The 16,639-nt window shown below is 37.3% G+C and overlaps 1 protein-coding gene across 22 annotated transcripts in view; it reads right to left on the reverse strand.

Moving 5' to 3' along the window:
* Positions 1-16,639, reverse strand: part of LOC6559255 (putative uncharacterized protein DDB_G0271606) — a 45,929-nt gene that overhangs the window by 27,513 nt on the left and 1,777 nt on the right. For 19 of the 22 annotated variants that reach the window (XM_032734953.1, XM_043214316.1, XM_043214315.1 and 16 more), the window contains exon 2: positions 6,260-6,649. In XM_032734953.1, coding sequence (XP_032590844.1) covers positions 6,260-6,331 — 72 coding nt within the window. In that variant the 5' untranslated portion in view covers positions 6,332-6,649. The remainder of the gene's footprint in view (positions 1-6,259; positions 6,650-16,639) is intronic. The other 3 variants (XM_043214311.1, XM_043214310.1, XM_043214308.1) reach the window with 1 other exon arrangement.

Raw genomic sequence — 16,639 nt, forward strand, 5'->3', positions numbered from 1 at the left:
CAAAGAATCGTCGGTGCATGGCATGCCGTATGTAGCACGCCGGGATCTGCACGGGTTGGAACGCATCTTCTGGCTGGCAATGGTCATTGGAGCCGCCTATTATGCGGGATCCACCTGCTATTCGCAGTGGGAGCGCTATCGCAACCATCCAATTGTATACGTCTATGAATACTTATTTGCGCTGCGCTCCTTTTCGCTGGTCGGTGTCACCGTTTGCACCAGGTTTATCCAACTGAATAAAACAGATAAACTGATTAACGAGTATGATGAGGTACACAGTAAAGAAATCTGAATTATAATTGAACTATTTAACAGCATTTGGGGCGTAGATGCCGCCGTTGACATTAAAAAGGCCGAATACTACCACAGCTTTCTCAATGTTCTCAATCATCTGGACTACCGCAATCTAGACACACTGATGCCCTATGTGAATGATACAAGCCTGAAGCATATTAACTTCGTTGATATACTACTTAGTTTACAGGAGGACATTATGCCCAATCCCAACGACCAGCCAGTTGATTATGTGCCCACACTCACCGAAATGGGCCTCTGCCAGACGACAACTCAACTGTCACATCTTGGCAATCCCTATGGCGAAAGGTACGCATACATATTATTTAAATAAATCGCTTGACGTTTTTGTTTTGTTTATTTTATGAAATATTTCTATTTAAATGACTTATGTCTAATGCCAAGTATCTTAGGCACCTATAATCAGAATCTATTAAAGCAAGTAATATAAACGACTTAGTATAATCGGTAATTGAATCAGCCTTTTTTGTGCCTCAAAGCACATCATAACAAAACTCTTAAGCTGGGAGGACATAGGAACCATCAGCCCGACATAAATTCGTAAATTTAAGCAAGAAACATTGAATGGGCAGCAATAAATCTAACTAGGTTGCAGTGCACGAAGTTTCCGAATAATAATAATATTTAATGTCTTACAATATTCTATAATAACAATGGTTAGCATTTCATTTCGTGATTTTCTTTAACTTGAGGATTACCTTTTTGAGCTAACTAACCAACAATTAATTAATATTATTATAATATTGCCTTAATTGGTGTTCGATAACAGCAAAGAGCTAACTGGTCCAAAAGTGCGTATCTGCGATTCGTTTGCCAATTGTCAGATAACATTCAAGCCACCAATTGACGAAACGCTTGTGTTTCTGGTAAGGGAATGTCGAAGAAGAATTGGTTTAAGGTCAAAATGTAACCTCATTAACCATTTAGTATCTACACGACATCTATGAAGTAATGCTGCCGCATGATCGACGAACGGTGGTCTTTCATATGGGCACCGAATACTCCTATGTGCTGAAGGTGTTGCTCAACCCTATCTCGGCAGAAGAGGATGTGCGACAGGTGCCAATCGCCTATCGCAAATGTCGCTACAAAGATGAAAATTATCTGAAGTACTTCAGCGTAAGCGCGCCTGAAAATTTACACATATCAGTTAATCCTATTTGTATCAATTGGCAGGATTATAGTCCCAGTCTGTGTCGCCTGGAGTGTCGTATTAAAGTGGCCCTGAAACTCTGCAATTGCAAACCCTTTTTCTATGCGGTACCAATAAATGAACGCACTTGCAACATCGAGGACATGATCTGTTTGACGCAGCACAAGTGGCTGGATAAGCCATGCGACTGCCAGCCCCTCTGCCGAGAAAATACCTACATCATTACCGAGAAGCAGGGTCAAAGTGGCGTAAGTCCTAATATCATTATAAAAAAGTTTTTCTTTTTAAAAACGGTTAGCTTATCTGCACAGAATGGCGAGCAATATGCTGGTGCGAATTTTGAGCGGACGATTATCATCCAGCTGGATTTGCCCAAAATGGGCATGAAGCGACGTGTCGTCTTCAGCACGGATCAGCTGTTAATGTCACTGGGCGGTGCTATTGGGCTCTTTCTCGGTGCCAGCTTTATGACCGTCTTTGGCCTAATCCAATTGGTATTATACTATCTGGTTGTCAAGTGCAAATGTCAACGGCCAAAAAAGCAACCAATTAAAAGTGTCTAGTACAATACAGAATAAAACAACAAGGATATAATAAGAAAATATTAAACAGTTTATATTTAGGTTAAACACATTTGTTTAATATGTTGAAAATCATGCGCATTTCAAGTAGAAACAAGTTTTCTCGTTTATCGTGTCCGACATTAATGGGGCCTAATGTGCATATGAGTCTGTCTTGAGTGCTACAAAAGCAACAATAAAAACCTTAAGACACACTCGACAGCAATTGTTATGCCCAAAAGAGCATAGACTGAGACAGAAACAGAGACAGCACACATAGATACCAAGGGAGTGAGAGAGGGATGGAAGATAGGAAGCCAGAAAAGTGCCAGCGGTGGCAAAGAAAGCGTCGCTTAAGGCAAATTTCACTTTTGCAACAACAAATTAAGGTTAGCTCGACTAGTAGATGCTCTCCGAAAAAGTACAAGAATAAATCGCTATATATTTCATATTTTTATAAGAGGCAACCAATCTGCAGTTAACAAATTATATGAAAACTATTTAGTATTCAAGATGCTGTCCCTTGACACTAGATTGTTAAACCCCTCTTTACAAAGATGTCATGGTAACAGGGTATAATTATTATGGCGCATTTAACGCCGTTTTGTGTTACACATTCAGTGGCGCCGAGTGGAGTGTCATCCAAATGCGACAATTTGACAAACGGACTGACAACAAGACAGATTCGACGGATTTGCACCAAGCTCGCCGTGTAAGTCGAAAGGAAGTCAGCCGTGCGAGACGCAGCCAACAGAAACAGAGTGAACGAACTTTTAAAATGCGCCACTTGCTTAAAATTTAAAGAAAAACTAACAACAACAACAAGAACAACTAATTTGAAGCTTTTGTTGATGATAAACTTTGGACTCGGACTGTGACTTTGCAGTCCAATTGAAATTAGCCGCCTTTAATTGCAGCTACTTACGAATTCCGTTAGCAACAGATGCTTACTAAGTAGTCAATTAATTCCTATTCGTATTCGTATTCGTATTCATATTTGTTATTTGTATTCGTGCATTTCCAGACTATCCATCCACGTATGTAGTTCGCCTTGACGGTCTGTCCGCATCTAAGCAGCGGGGACGGAGGAATAAATTTGTTCTGGTCTGCTGGCATTTAAGATCTTTGCTATATATATACACCTAAACTAAATCCAGACAAATACACAAACGCAACGAAGCAATTAAGACAGCAACAATAACAATAATCACCATTTTAAGCAAACTAATTTTAGTGCAACTATCGTATTAAAAGTCGAATTGAAGTTTTTAGCAAACTTCATTTTGCCACGCAGCACATTTAAATGCAACACCTACAATTACTCTGACATTTGCATTGGCATTTTCAGCCGCACATAAACAATGATGATTAGTAAACAAGTAACCAAGCGCAGCAGCAGCAGCAGCTGTGGCACACACAAACATACACTGCCACACACTAACACACGTACACACACACACACACAAGTATAAATGGTGCACATGCTTCAAGGCATGTTTCTGCTCTAATTCGCACTCAGGCCAAGAAACAGCAAACACCAAAAACAAGTCGGCAAGCGAACAACGAACTTTTGCACAATTGCGTGGCAACATTTACCAAAATCCAAAAATTTCATATATACAAAAGGCAACCGCCCGCATCCCACAAGTAAAAGAAAGACAGAAAGAAAAGGCTGACAGCTGTCTGCGCCTTTGGCCTGTATATATAGCTGTATCTGTGCCTGTATTCGTATTTCATATCTGTATTCTGTATATGTATTTGTGTCTGCAGCCAAGGTGCGCATAGACAACATAAAACGAGACTGTTGCTGCTGCTGCTGCTGCTGCTGCGAAGATGATGGCATTATAAATAGCAACTGCGGCGCACTTTTATCTTTTGCCACAGAAGTTTGCCTTTTATTTCCATGCTGGGCAAGCACAGCTGACAAGGCGTCGAAAATACCATCAAACAGCCAAAAAACAAAATTGCTGTTCCTTCGTTCAACACCTGTCGACCGTCAAGTCGGAAATGAGCTCCAGGAAGCACATAGATATTACTTACACTTATAAAAACAAATCTCTCTGAAATTTAGAAAACAATCCTTAAAATGAAAAAAAAATTTCTCGTTTTTAGAAATAATTTCCAAGTATAAGAAAACTTTTTCATTACTTTTACTATTTTTACTTTTATATTTTTTTTAAGAAATATTTTCTATTATTAAGAAATGTATTTCTAAAAAGAAGAAAAGCAATCTTTGTTTCTTTGATAAAACCATTTCCAAAATTCAGAGAGATCTATAAAAACACACTCCTTCACAGCCTTCTTTCTAAATTGGAGATAAAATTCACCCTGAAATTAAGAAACACAAATCCTGATTTTTCCACAAACTTCCAATTTTAAAAATTTACTTTCTGAATTATAAGGTAAGAACAGGCTTTGCGCCAAAAGTAAATTTCTAAAGTTCAGGGCAAGTTATTTTTCTGAGTGTAGCTATACAACCAAAATAGAAATGAATGCAGACATTATTATATATGTATGTTATACTGTATTAACTTGGGCAGGCAATAAATTAGTCATGATCTGTGCCTCGAGAGTCGAGCCTTAAGTATTTTGTTATCGGATTAGGCTGACAACAGAGCTTAGGCCAGAAGAAACATCGATTCGGGGCCAAGAAGGCAAAAGCAGGCGCCAAAGGCATTAAGCAATCATGATTCCGTTTTGTTTTTCTACAGGAAACAAAAAGTTTTAATTGCCAAAATGTTACGAGTATTGGGATATATGTCTATATAATTATTCACTTGGAGCGCATTAATTGAAATAGCCATTAAGTAGAGGCCTATGCTCATTTAATAGATACATTTATGTATGAAAGTAGTCGAAGCGAATGGCGTCATGATTGCCATAAATTATTGATAGATACACTGCAATGATACACATAAGTGTAAGAGTATGTGTGTGAATGGATACATGGACTAGCATCGCTAATGTGTTAGAAAACACTAACACGTCCCAGTTAGGGGAATACCCTGTATAAGCTCCTCGACGACTACAGATATGTAATTATTTATTTAAAGATATCGATATCTCATTTCAGTATGTGCAAGACTCAAGTTTTATTTAAAAATTAATAAAATAGTTCGAAGGGATTTCTAATAAAAAGAGATTCAAATTGATATTTTTAATTTATTTCTGTAATTGCTTTGCTATTAAAATCATTGCAATTGATTTGTATTTAACTTTACTTTTATCACTTTATAAACGCACATGAAAATGATTAAAATAAAGACTCAAATTTATATTTCCAATTTCTTTCTGTAATTACTTTCTCATCAAAATCATTACATTTATTTTGAATTTGTTATCGCTATTTTTAACATTTCGTAAATGCTCGATTAAACAGTACTTATAGGGTATTAAAATCAATTAATGATAAAAAGCGAATGTATCTTTTTTTTATTGAATTGAATAGTGCCTGTTCGCGTAGATTAATTGAAACATTTTTGGCATTTTTTTAGCTGCAGACAGCAAGCGAAAAAGGGAGCCAGTCATAAAAATATATATAGAGACAGAGAGATAGAAACCAAAATCAATTAGCCACGTTCTGAAATACTTGGTTATGTGTGTGTGAAGGCTTCGGAGAGAATTGCATGTTATATATACGTATATCTTTTATCGCGTACAGTTTTCGCCATTATTTCCAAGCCAATTGTTTATCTGAAACATTGTTTATTTCGCACACACACACACATACACAGTCGAAAAACACACACTTAACATTGCTGTGACCTTGGCTTTAATTATTTCTGCTCGGTTTGTTTACAAAGCGTTTCATATATTTTTGAACCAAAAACCCAGCATGAGAGTGAGTTCTTGACACACTCAAAACTCAGACAGACAATGCGTCGTCATAGAGCGATTTTTAGTCTAACAAATGCAGCGAAAATGACCTTTTCTCTGATTTATGTTTGTTTGTTGTTATTCGATATGTTTCTCAAGCAAACTAAACAATTGTCACAATTGTCGATTTTGAACACGTGTCCGTTACATTTTGACGAAATAAACCAGAACGAAACTTTCAACTTTTGTCGCTTTAGCTGGAAAACTGTTGAATGGGAAAGCGGCAATTCGTGAGGAAACTCAACTAACGTTTCCTCCTCTCTCTCTCTCCCAACCCAGTTGTATTTCCTTAGAATTACGAACTTCCGCAAAGTGCTTGAAATGTGGTATGTAGTAAATAAATGCAATAACTCACCTTCATATCATTGATTATCTGCTGGAATAGACTGCCCAGCGCAGAATTGTCGCGTTCGAGACTGAGATCCATTTTCGTTTGGGTGTCTTCTTCTTGTCTCCGTCTCTATCTCGGGGTATTCGAGGGGTGTCTTGGGAGGGGTTCTTATCCTACTCCCCAAGTGTAAATGTGTCAATGCAATCGATCGAATTCGTTTTCGTTAGCTTTGCGTAAGCGTTTTCTACTGATTTTTTGATTTCAAATTGGTAATTCGATTGGTGGTTCTGTTTACTCTTCACTCTTTCGCCAAGAAAATCAGCATTTCTTTTAGCTTATTATTTTTGCGTTTTATCGACATTTTATTCGGTTCACGTTCGTTTGTCGGCCGCTTAGAGATTTCGGTAACGCCTGCTAGAAAAGTCGAAAGGTTGAAAATATGTTGATTATAGAGATTTATTAAAATGCTTTGTTTATGTTTATATTTAAGTATGAATCAGTTTTTCAACTCCTTCAGACTCATGTAAAATATTTAAGAGTAAATAATATCGATTAAAACACCTTTTACTTTATTCGATTTCCCCTAAGTAAATTAAATATTTTTATCAACTTTTCTTTGATGGTTTATTCATTTAACAGATTTCTTTTCTTTCAAAAAATGTAAAATTACTTGCAAATAATATCAGTATATGTTGTATAATTATAACTAAGTTTGAGTCACTTCAAGAACTTAATCATTAAACGCCTTCAACTCTCTCTAATATATTTCCTTAGTACACACATAGTAAACAATTTTATCAAGTCCTCGTCAATGATTCATTCGTTTCAACAATCTTCCACTTCCGATTTGTGCTTTATTTGAATACATGCATTTATATGTATATACATATTTAAATGAATGCACATGTGGCACATGTAATAGTAATTCATGTTCCACATGCAACATAAATTTTCGAAATTTGTCTTGGGCGATGTAGTAACGGCCTCGTAAATAATATAATGAATACTAGCCGCACATTTCCAAACAAAATTATTATGCTTAATAATGTTTATTAATAAGCTTTTTCTTACGCTTTGCAAGGCAGGGGCGTTGAGAGAGGAAAGAGCATGTGGTTTTTTTCTCTTTTTCTTATTTGGGCGCATGAAAATCTGACACACACACACAGAGTGAGTATCAAGCATATGTATTTATAAATCAAGTGGTGGGGTCGGGGGGAATCGAACGAAAGGGGAAAATGAAAGCAATGCAATGTGACCCAAATAATGATATCATCGAGTTGTGATTTATATGTTATGTGCGTGTTCGACAAGTGCTTTGGCTCGCCGCGAAGCACTTTAATCATTGCGGGCTAATTGCCCTAATGCAATTGCTAATTGTTAATTGATATGTCAGGCGGCAAGTGTGTGGGATTCTATGTGTGAGTGTGTGTTGCAATGCCAAAGTCAGTGGACAGGAAGTTGCAAGTAGCGTCTTGTTTAGCAGTTATGAGCTATAAGTTGCCAGTTAGGAGTTGCAAGTTATAAGTTAAGAGTTATGAGCATACATAAAAAAATACATTTGCAACTCGTTGGCAGGCAAATGCAACTCGAGTAGTTGACCCATTTTTATTGCGTTTCCCATTTCCAGTTGATACGTGCTTGGTTCTCTTTGGAGAAGCTATCGAATTGAACTGAAACCAAAATCGAAAATATATATAAAATGCAGGGCCAAGCCTTGTGCTACTCTAGCTAGATACATTTGATATTTGAAATGCTGACAAGGCCATGGAAGAAGCTTTGTTTAATGCATACACAACACAGCACACTTCAGACTTGAGGCAAAGTTGAAGTGTCGTTGCTGATTATGATACACTCCGACGGACAGCAACTGTCGGCGGGTTCTGGCCTGGCGGCAATTACAAACAAGATACATAGAGATACACAGATACGCACTCACAAAAGATACAAGTGCTCAGTGTTTTGAAGAGTGAACACAATGCACAATGCACAAATGATAAATGCTAACAACAAAAGCGCGACAACAGCAACAGCAAAAGTGGAAGAGTGCCAGCCAACAACAAAAGCTGATTGCCAGGCCTGGCTGTATCTGTGACGCTGTATGCCTCTCTCGCTCTCTGTGTATGTGTGTGAGTGTGAGTGTGTGTGTGTGTTTGGAAAAGCGCTGTGAAATGCAGCGAGAACAAGTTGAAGAAAACGCGGAGCTGAAAGAGCTGTTGCAGCAACAGCCAGCCAGCCAAGCAGCCAGCGCGTCGCTGGCCAGTGTAAATGACCTCTCAAGATAAAGTTGTTGCCACCAAGCAGCCGCAATGGCGGCAACGTTCTTGCTGCTCTTGTTGACGGAGTTGTTGTTATTGCTGTTGTTGCTATTTGTGCTGCTGTTGCCGGTAGACTTGCAATTTCCGCGAATGCACGGAAATAAGTTTTCAACAACAAATCCAAATGTGGCGCTCGCCTTGAAATTGGAATTGTTAAACAATTATAATTTATAAAGCATTTGACTCTTGGTATTTAAATTACACAGTTTGAAAAACTTTTTTTTTTGTGCCTTTGCACAAGGATGTTGCTAAAATGGAGTTTAAGACAAAATGAAATGCTGTATTACAGCCTGATACCACTTAAAACATTTCTCACATTCCTATTATAATCGCAATTCCATTATTAGTCTGCTTTAGCGGTAACTTGTGAGTGGCAAAATTACCGTTTGAATTATGTAAAACAGCTGTTCGACAAAATTACCATTTGATTTAAAAATCTTTTAAAAACAACTTTTAAAAAAAAGCTTATCGGCTTAGTTACGAAATGTACAACAAAAGAATTTATTTATATATAAGAAAGGCTATATATAAACACTTTTCTTCAAACAACCTAATAAATGGGAAGCAAATTTCAAAATTGAAAAACATTTTATTTTCATTTTGCTTTTAACGTTAAATTATATTAAATTATACATTCAAGAATGTAAGAAATATTGATGCTGAAATCAAGTTCTTAGCTTAGATCGAAAAATATATAATTTAAGAGACTTGGCTTCTGAACATCGACTTAGTTTTGATGGGTTATGAAAATGACAAATTGCTAGAAATAATCAATCGATTGTTATGTATCTAGCTAAAAAAAAAACCTCACAGATACAAATGAAATTGACGCTTTACACATGCATAAATATATAATCTATTCTAAATAAAAGAAGCTGCTGAAAATGTGGTTGAACTAGTAGCGTTGATACCATATCAATTTCCTCTGGAAATTGTGCTCCATTTTGCACTCAGCGGAAGCTTGTCAGAAATAATCATAGAAAACGCTCAACCGCAAAGGCATCGAGAGAAGAAATGCGTCAGCTAAATCTTGTAAATGGACGAGTTGCAAAAGGGCTCAAGCTTGAAAATGGGGGCAAAAGGCATAAGTTGCCAAAGGGCAAAGCAAAGGCAAACAAAGATGAGCAGCGCAACCATCGTAATTGCCAATCACACTGGTCTTGCTCAGGGAGAAAAAGAGAGAGGTCAGGCTGGGAAAAACGTGATGTGATCTACTGCAGCAGACACACAAACAGTCCGACAGACAAACGGACGGACAGCCAGTCAGTCCCAGATTCTTGGCCAGTAGCCAGCAAATTACCAAATCGTGCATAAAACGCCAAACAGGAAAACGACAATTTCGCAAGCAAAAACCGATTTCAAACCAAAGCTGAAGCGACAGCAACAGCCACAATGCAAGCTGGAGTTGGAGTTGGAGTAGAACAGTCAACGAGTTGGGGAAGGGAGTTCAATACGAAGGGAACCCGCATTATTATTCCGCGCCTCACAACACAAATGTCAAGTTGGTTGTTGTTGTGCGTTTTAATTTCAACTATCTACGCATAATTTTCCGCCCTATTTACGTTTGATCTGTGGCTGCAACAACTGCGGCTGTCTGCTCGTAGAGGGGCTCTCTCAACTAAGTGTTGTTGCCATGGCGCCCTGTGAGATTTGCATCTATTGGCAGCGGAAGCTGGATGCCAAGTCAAACCAAAATCAAGCCAAGCCAAGCCAAGGGCTGTGCCTGATACGGCAAATAGATTTGTGTACACGTTTTAGGTATACATTTATAGTTGCATGCCGCACGTTCGTTCATTCCAGTTGAGGGGGTTTGCTTCACTTCGGTTTCTATTACAGGAAGTGACTTGACAGAGTTCGTCTGGCTGCTGGCTGCTGCTTGCAGAGACCCCTCAACCCACTACGACCAACAGCCAGAGTGAACTCCTAATTGCGAGCGAAAGATGTGCGCACACGCACAACTCGAGTATATGTTCTTGTTTATATGGCTGTAATTATGCGTGAATGCGAGTGCGAGTTGAAATGTTATCGACATCGTGCCACTGCAACACTTGCTCGGACTTTCGTCAAAAGGGGGAAGTCATCTAGAATGGACTAGCTTCAGCTGATAAGTGTATACAAAGAAAGAAATTAATTCTGGAATTTACTTGAGCTTCATATTAATAAAACAAATATTAAGTGTGTTATTTTAACAGCAATACTTTAACCCATTAAAACTCAAGATCCTTTAAAACCAAGAAAAAAAAGTTATTATTGAGTGCTTAGTTGCATCTTTAGGTCCTCCTTCTGAGCCTATATCTCTTCCATCAATCCTAATTCTTGCATGAATTCAATAATTTTTGTTGAGTTAAATATATCTATGTCACCTGAGCTTAAGATATACTTCCCATGTTATTAAATTTTCTTCTGTTCCTCCCCCTTGGATATTACTTGCATAAATCACTTCTGATTATAGCAGTCAATTAGCTTGTCTTAGATCTGATAAATCCGCCCAGCTTAATTATCACAGATGTCGCTCTTCGCTTGTGTTTTTTTCGTTTGCCACAATACGATTGAGTTTTTATGTTTTGATTTTTGTTATAAAAAACTGACATGCTAACAATACAAAAAATGTGCATAGAATAGGGGATTTTTGTCAGCCAAACTGCGCAATATAACCAGGAAAATTTGGGTTCTGCTTAGAAATTCATCAATTTGAATACGGTCATTTTATGTGATCAGAAATTAGTTAACAGTTTATGCTAATACCAGGCATGCTTTTACATTAGCAGCGACACTTTAACCGTCTTCTACAGTTACGCGACAATTGAGTAATTAGAAACCACTTGAGCAGTAGAAACTGGAAGAACTCGAAAGCATCTGCATTATATTACAGCCAGCAAACATACCAAACACATTCGACATTCTAATCTAGTGTTGTGCTTTCTCGCTGCCTCATCACACACACAACACACACACAACACACACACAACACACACACAACACACGCACACACACACACACACACACTCAAAGCCCATTAGGTTCGAGCATAAATATACACATATCCAAGAATATTATGATTAGGCTTTGGGTAGAGAAACCAAACTCCTACAGAACAAACATGTTTACAGCCAGCCCCATCTCGACATTACTTCTCTAGTGCTTTAGCTGCAGCTGATTTATGGGCTTAGCTAAGGTTGATGTTGATGTGGATTTGGATGTGGATGTGGATATGACTTTGGATGTGGATGTGTCGCTCCAGCCACAAGGTAAACGATATGCGGATGGGCAAATTGAGCGGGGCATCATGACTTTACACTTTCACCAAGCTGCAACAACAACAGCAACACACAACTCAACAGCTGTGGTCAACAATGAGGCAAAGCTCTCTCCTCCTCAGAGAGGGGAAGTTCGCGTAGGTTGTCAACCGTTCGTTGTTGTTGTTGTTGTTGGGAAAGCGCGCTGACATCGAGTGTGTTTTCATTTTAGAAAATGCATTTTTAAAAGCGAAAAGAACTCATCATCAGACAAACGATGATGCTGTTGTTGCGCCCAATGACGATGATGATAATCTAAAGTTGTTTTTTTTTCGTATGATATCAACAAGTTGACTTGTATCTATCTGCTGTATGCCCAGCATATCTGCGTATCTTTGTATCTTTGTATCTATTGCTGTTTTGTGGCATCTCTGGGCTGCATTTCTAACGCACTGAGAAATAGTGTTGTTGGCGGCATCTGTGTTTGCTCAGCTTATGCTCCACTCTGCTCTGCTCTGCTCGACGTCATTAACCCAAATATCTATAAATAACATTTAGCAATTGAATGAACGAAATGGCACACACACATACACACTCGCACACTCACTATTGATAGTGTTAGGCAATGCACAGCAAAAAAATAAAATACAAGTGAGAAAATTCAAATTTTTTCGCAGCTCATTAGAACAAAAATTTAAAAACGCGCAGTAGCGAAAAACCATTTAGCGCTAATTAAACGGTATACAAATAGATCGTTTTTTTCTCCGCCGTATCTTTTTGCCGGCCATGTGCATGTGATAAGCGACAGCAAACTTATTCGTTATCTTATCGGTTCGGATGTCAAAACATGAGTTTCACATATTGGCGTAAATCGATTTTGCAATCGATTATCGATCGAAAGTTATCAAAAAAGCATACCAAAAAATGACCAAAAGTAGAACAGAACTCAACAGACACACACACACACATACTTCGTAATAGCCAACACACACTACACACAGAGGCACACACACATCAAAAATACGTAAACACCATCCCCGGTGTTTAGTGTGTGTGTGTGAGAAGATTGTTATTGTTTTTGGCTTGACTCTGGAAATAAACTTTCGGCGCAAAGGCGTTAAACAGTTTAATCGGGCATAAAATTATATGATTACACATTGAAAACATGGCCAAAAAACATTAGTGGAAATTGTGTGCACACACATAAACAACATTCTATATGTGTATTACATGGTATTACATACTAATTTAGTTGTTCGTATATTTTTATGAACTATAAATATTGTAGTGGAAAGCTCGAAAACTAACTAAAAAACAAAGTGTAAAGAATATTTTTGTTTTATTCATTATCGATTGAGTTAGTAGTAAAAGTCATATTAAAATCGTATAAAAATAAACTTTCACAAATTCCTTTTGATTATTATCATTGACGATTTAATGGGTTATAGATATGGATATTAAGTTTGTCATTATTATCTGGATCATTATCGTAATGACATCAGTAGTTAATGATATCAGTATTATATATATACACATACAATATGCAATATTATATCATATCTATAACTTCATATCATTATTTTCTAGATCATTATTGTACAACAATTTTTTTCAGAAATATATACGCAATTACAATATCATTATTACAGTATTGTAACCATTGCAAGTCAATGTTTTTACTGCTTTTTGGTATTCCCACAAAAAATAGGTAATTTGCTTGTAGGTCAATAGTAATTATTGTAACGACTGCTTTCTGTTTGTTAACACGTGGAAAAAGCAAAATTAGCTTTGCGCTGATCATTATTCATTAGAATATCCGCTTGCTGACATGTTGCAAGTCGAACGCTAATTGAAATCTGTTCAACAACTAATGCTTTTTTTTTGGCAACACAAATTGAAGAACTATGGTGATTTTGCACTGCAAGAGATGCGAACTGTTTGCGCCACAGCCAATACTCGCTAGTGATAAACAAAAGCACCGTTAGACGACGGGCGCATATGTTGTTGTTTCGTATGTATTTTCATTACTTTTCTGTGCTATTTTTTGTGTGTTTTTGTTTCCCGCATGTTTGTTATAATCAGTCGCCGTTTTGCCGGCTCGCTCTGGCGCTTTTCTAAGCCGCACAGCATTCTGCTTTCTTTTCTTCTACACGCTCGAGTGTGAGGGTGTGTGTGTGTTTATATAAAAGGGTACACATGCATACATACATATATGAGTATATGTTTTGTGTGCATAGCAATGGCAACTTTGTAGTCGACACATGTCAATTTTCACTGTTCTGTTTGCCTTGCGTCTCTGTCTGCTTCGCTCGTTAGCTGAAAATGCTTAAATCGCTTAATGGCTTGCATGCAGATTGTGAAAGAAGCACAAGAAGGGAAAGAAGAAGTGGAGGAAGAGAAAAGCTAACTAATTTGCTGGCATAACACAAACAATTAATCCACTTGTAGCCTTTGTTTTTGATTACTGTACTTTAGTGCTAAAAGTGTTCGCGAGCGAGATAAGAAAGAGCTAAGAAGCCAATAGAAATAAATATCGCCAGAGTCGAGCTCAACTTTTGGCTTTGACATTTGAAAAGCTTTTTTGATTGTAGATTTTTTTAATGACCTCTGAGCTGCGTGGGCAGGCGCTATATAAAAAAATGTATATATATGAATGTATTATGTATGTATATATAAATAGGAATATATAGCTTAAAAGCTTTACGCCTCTCCTTTAATATTCATGAATTCATTCATACATTCAAATGAACAACCATCAGACAGGCAAGCAACCAAAATGAAATCGAAATCGACAAAATGTTTGCTGTGTGGGTGCCAGACAGCAGCAACAACAACAACAAGAAACGAGCTCACCACATGCAAAACAAATGCATTCATTCATGCAGTTTTACTTTTGGCTCAAAGAGGCCAGTTTATAACTTTCAAGAGTGGCTGCCTCTTGAAAAACGTTCCCAGCAACAACTAAAACAACATCTACAACAACAACGATGATGCGTTGGCGTATGTAAACAGCAAACAGCAAACAGGCTCGGCCAGACTATCAAGCATTATATATACATACATAAATATATGTATAGTTGCCGTCGATGTAGTTGTATATATATAGTATAAAGACTGTCTTCTATTGCCCAAAAGCATAATTAAAAACTACATGGCTCAAAGAGCAAAGTAAACAAAAAAGCAAAAAGTTGCACAAAAGTTTACATAGATGTTGTTTCTATTTTATTTTCTTACGTTTGCAATTGCAGAACAATGCGAGTTTTATGTTTATATAGTTGGAGTGAATACACATTTGCCTCATATACTGAAATATTGCTTGGGGTATTTCTGTCTGCCAGTTTAGCTTTGAAAAAAGACTAAATGATCATCACTGGCACTTATTCCTGTTCTCTGCTTTCAACCACACCTAGAAATCCACCACGGCCTTCTCATTTTAACATAAGTTAGTTGAAATTCACCAATGTCAACATCAATCAAAGCAATCAAAGTGATTAAAGTGCGTTATGGAAAAGAAAAATCAAATTAATTTAAAATAATTAGAAAAGTTTCTTATCATAAGACGAACCAATAAAGTTCAAATAATTATTTATTTTTCTTTAAGTTTTTCGATACAACAAAAAATACACTAAGATAAAATAAAATGGAACATTCAATTTAAATTGATTAAATAAGATATACAGATTAATTGTGCATATGCTGACAAGGGTATTTAATTTTCGGCACAGATCACAAATCAACTCTGTGCTCTTGCCTTAAAATTTGTGCAGTTTTGTTTGCTTGTTGAAATCAGCCGAAAGGCACAGGCCAAAAAAGAAGAAAGGAAAAGAGGAAAAAAAATAGAAGCAAGTACAAGCAGGAACCCGGGGCAGCTGTTGATATTTAACCACATTTCTATCTCTCTGCTTCTCTCTCTCTCTCTCTTTCCTTTACACCGTTAGTCTACCAAGACTCTATTTCGCTTCCAGTCTCTTTTTGGAACACAGTTGCACAGGTGCAGCAGCAGCAGTTGAATGGTTTTCGGGATTCGGTTACACATTTGCTTGCTAGATGCGGCCAAGGAGGCATCAGATAAACATGAAACAATGAAAATGTGCCAAGTGCAGATATATTTGCGTAATTGTATATACCACAGAAATTCCAAGCATATCAGATTAACATTAAACTACAAACTATAAGAAATAGAACTCTAACGGGAAAAAAAGGAAACTTGCTGCTGCAATGCAAATAAATAATACGCGAAGCAGTCGCTAATTTGTATTATAATTTCTTGCTTAAGCAATACAACTAAAATATTACATTTCCTTTAAGCTGTAATAACAATTTCTATGCATTTTTTTTATTATATATACTTTAATTTAGTTCTAATCAGTTCCTATCCCGAGGCAAAGTCGATTGAAAGGTAAGCAAAAACCAGAGCAAAAGAAAACACACACACATACACAAAAACCATCGCCCACAAGGGCGTCAAGTAAACATGCGATAAGGAAAAGAGATAGAGAGTGAGAAAGAGGGGGAGAGCGAAAACAAACTGAAATTATAATTAAACAACTTTTACACATTTATGACTGGTGCCGGCCGTTATGGTTCCTGCGCAGCGATTTCCACTGCGAAATGGAGACATAAACGAAAACCCGCAGTTGTCGTATCAAATACAACAAACAAATAAAATAAACAACCCCATTTCAGATTTCTCTGCTACCCCAAAAAAAAGGTAAAAAATGGAAACCTAGAAAAACTGATTGAATACGGATACGAATATAATAGAGCTGAACAAAAGTCAATGAACCCTCCGTCGCCGGATGCTGTATTTTGGGGCACCACCAACGCACTTGTGATTATTCCCCTATTATTGT

This window comes from Drosophila grimshawi, unplaced genomic scaffold, assembly GCF_018153295.1.
Source record: "Drosophila grimshawi isolate 15287-2541.00 unplaced genomic scaffold, ASM1815329v1 contig_1369, whole genome shotgun sequence".
NCBI classification, from domain to species: Eukaryota; Metazoa; Arthropoda; class Insecta; order Diptera; family Drosophilidae; genus Drosophila; species Drosophila grimshawi.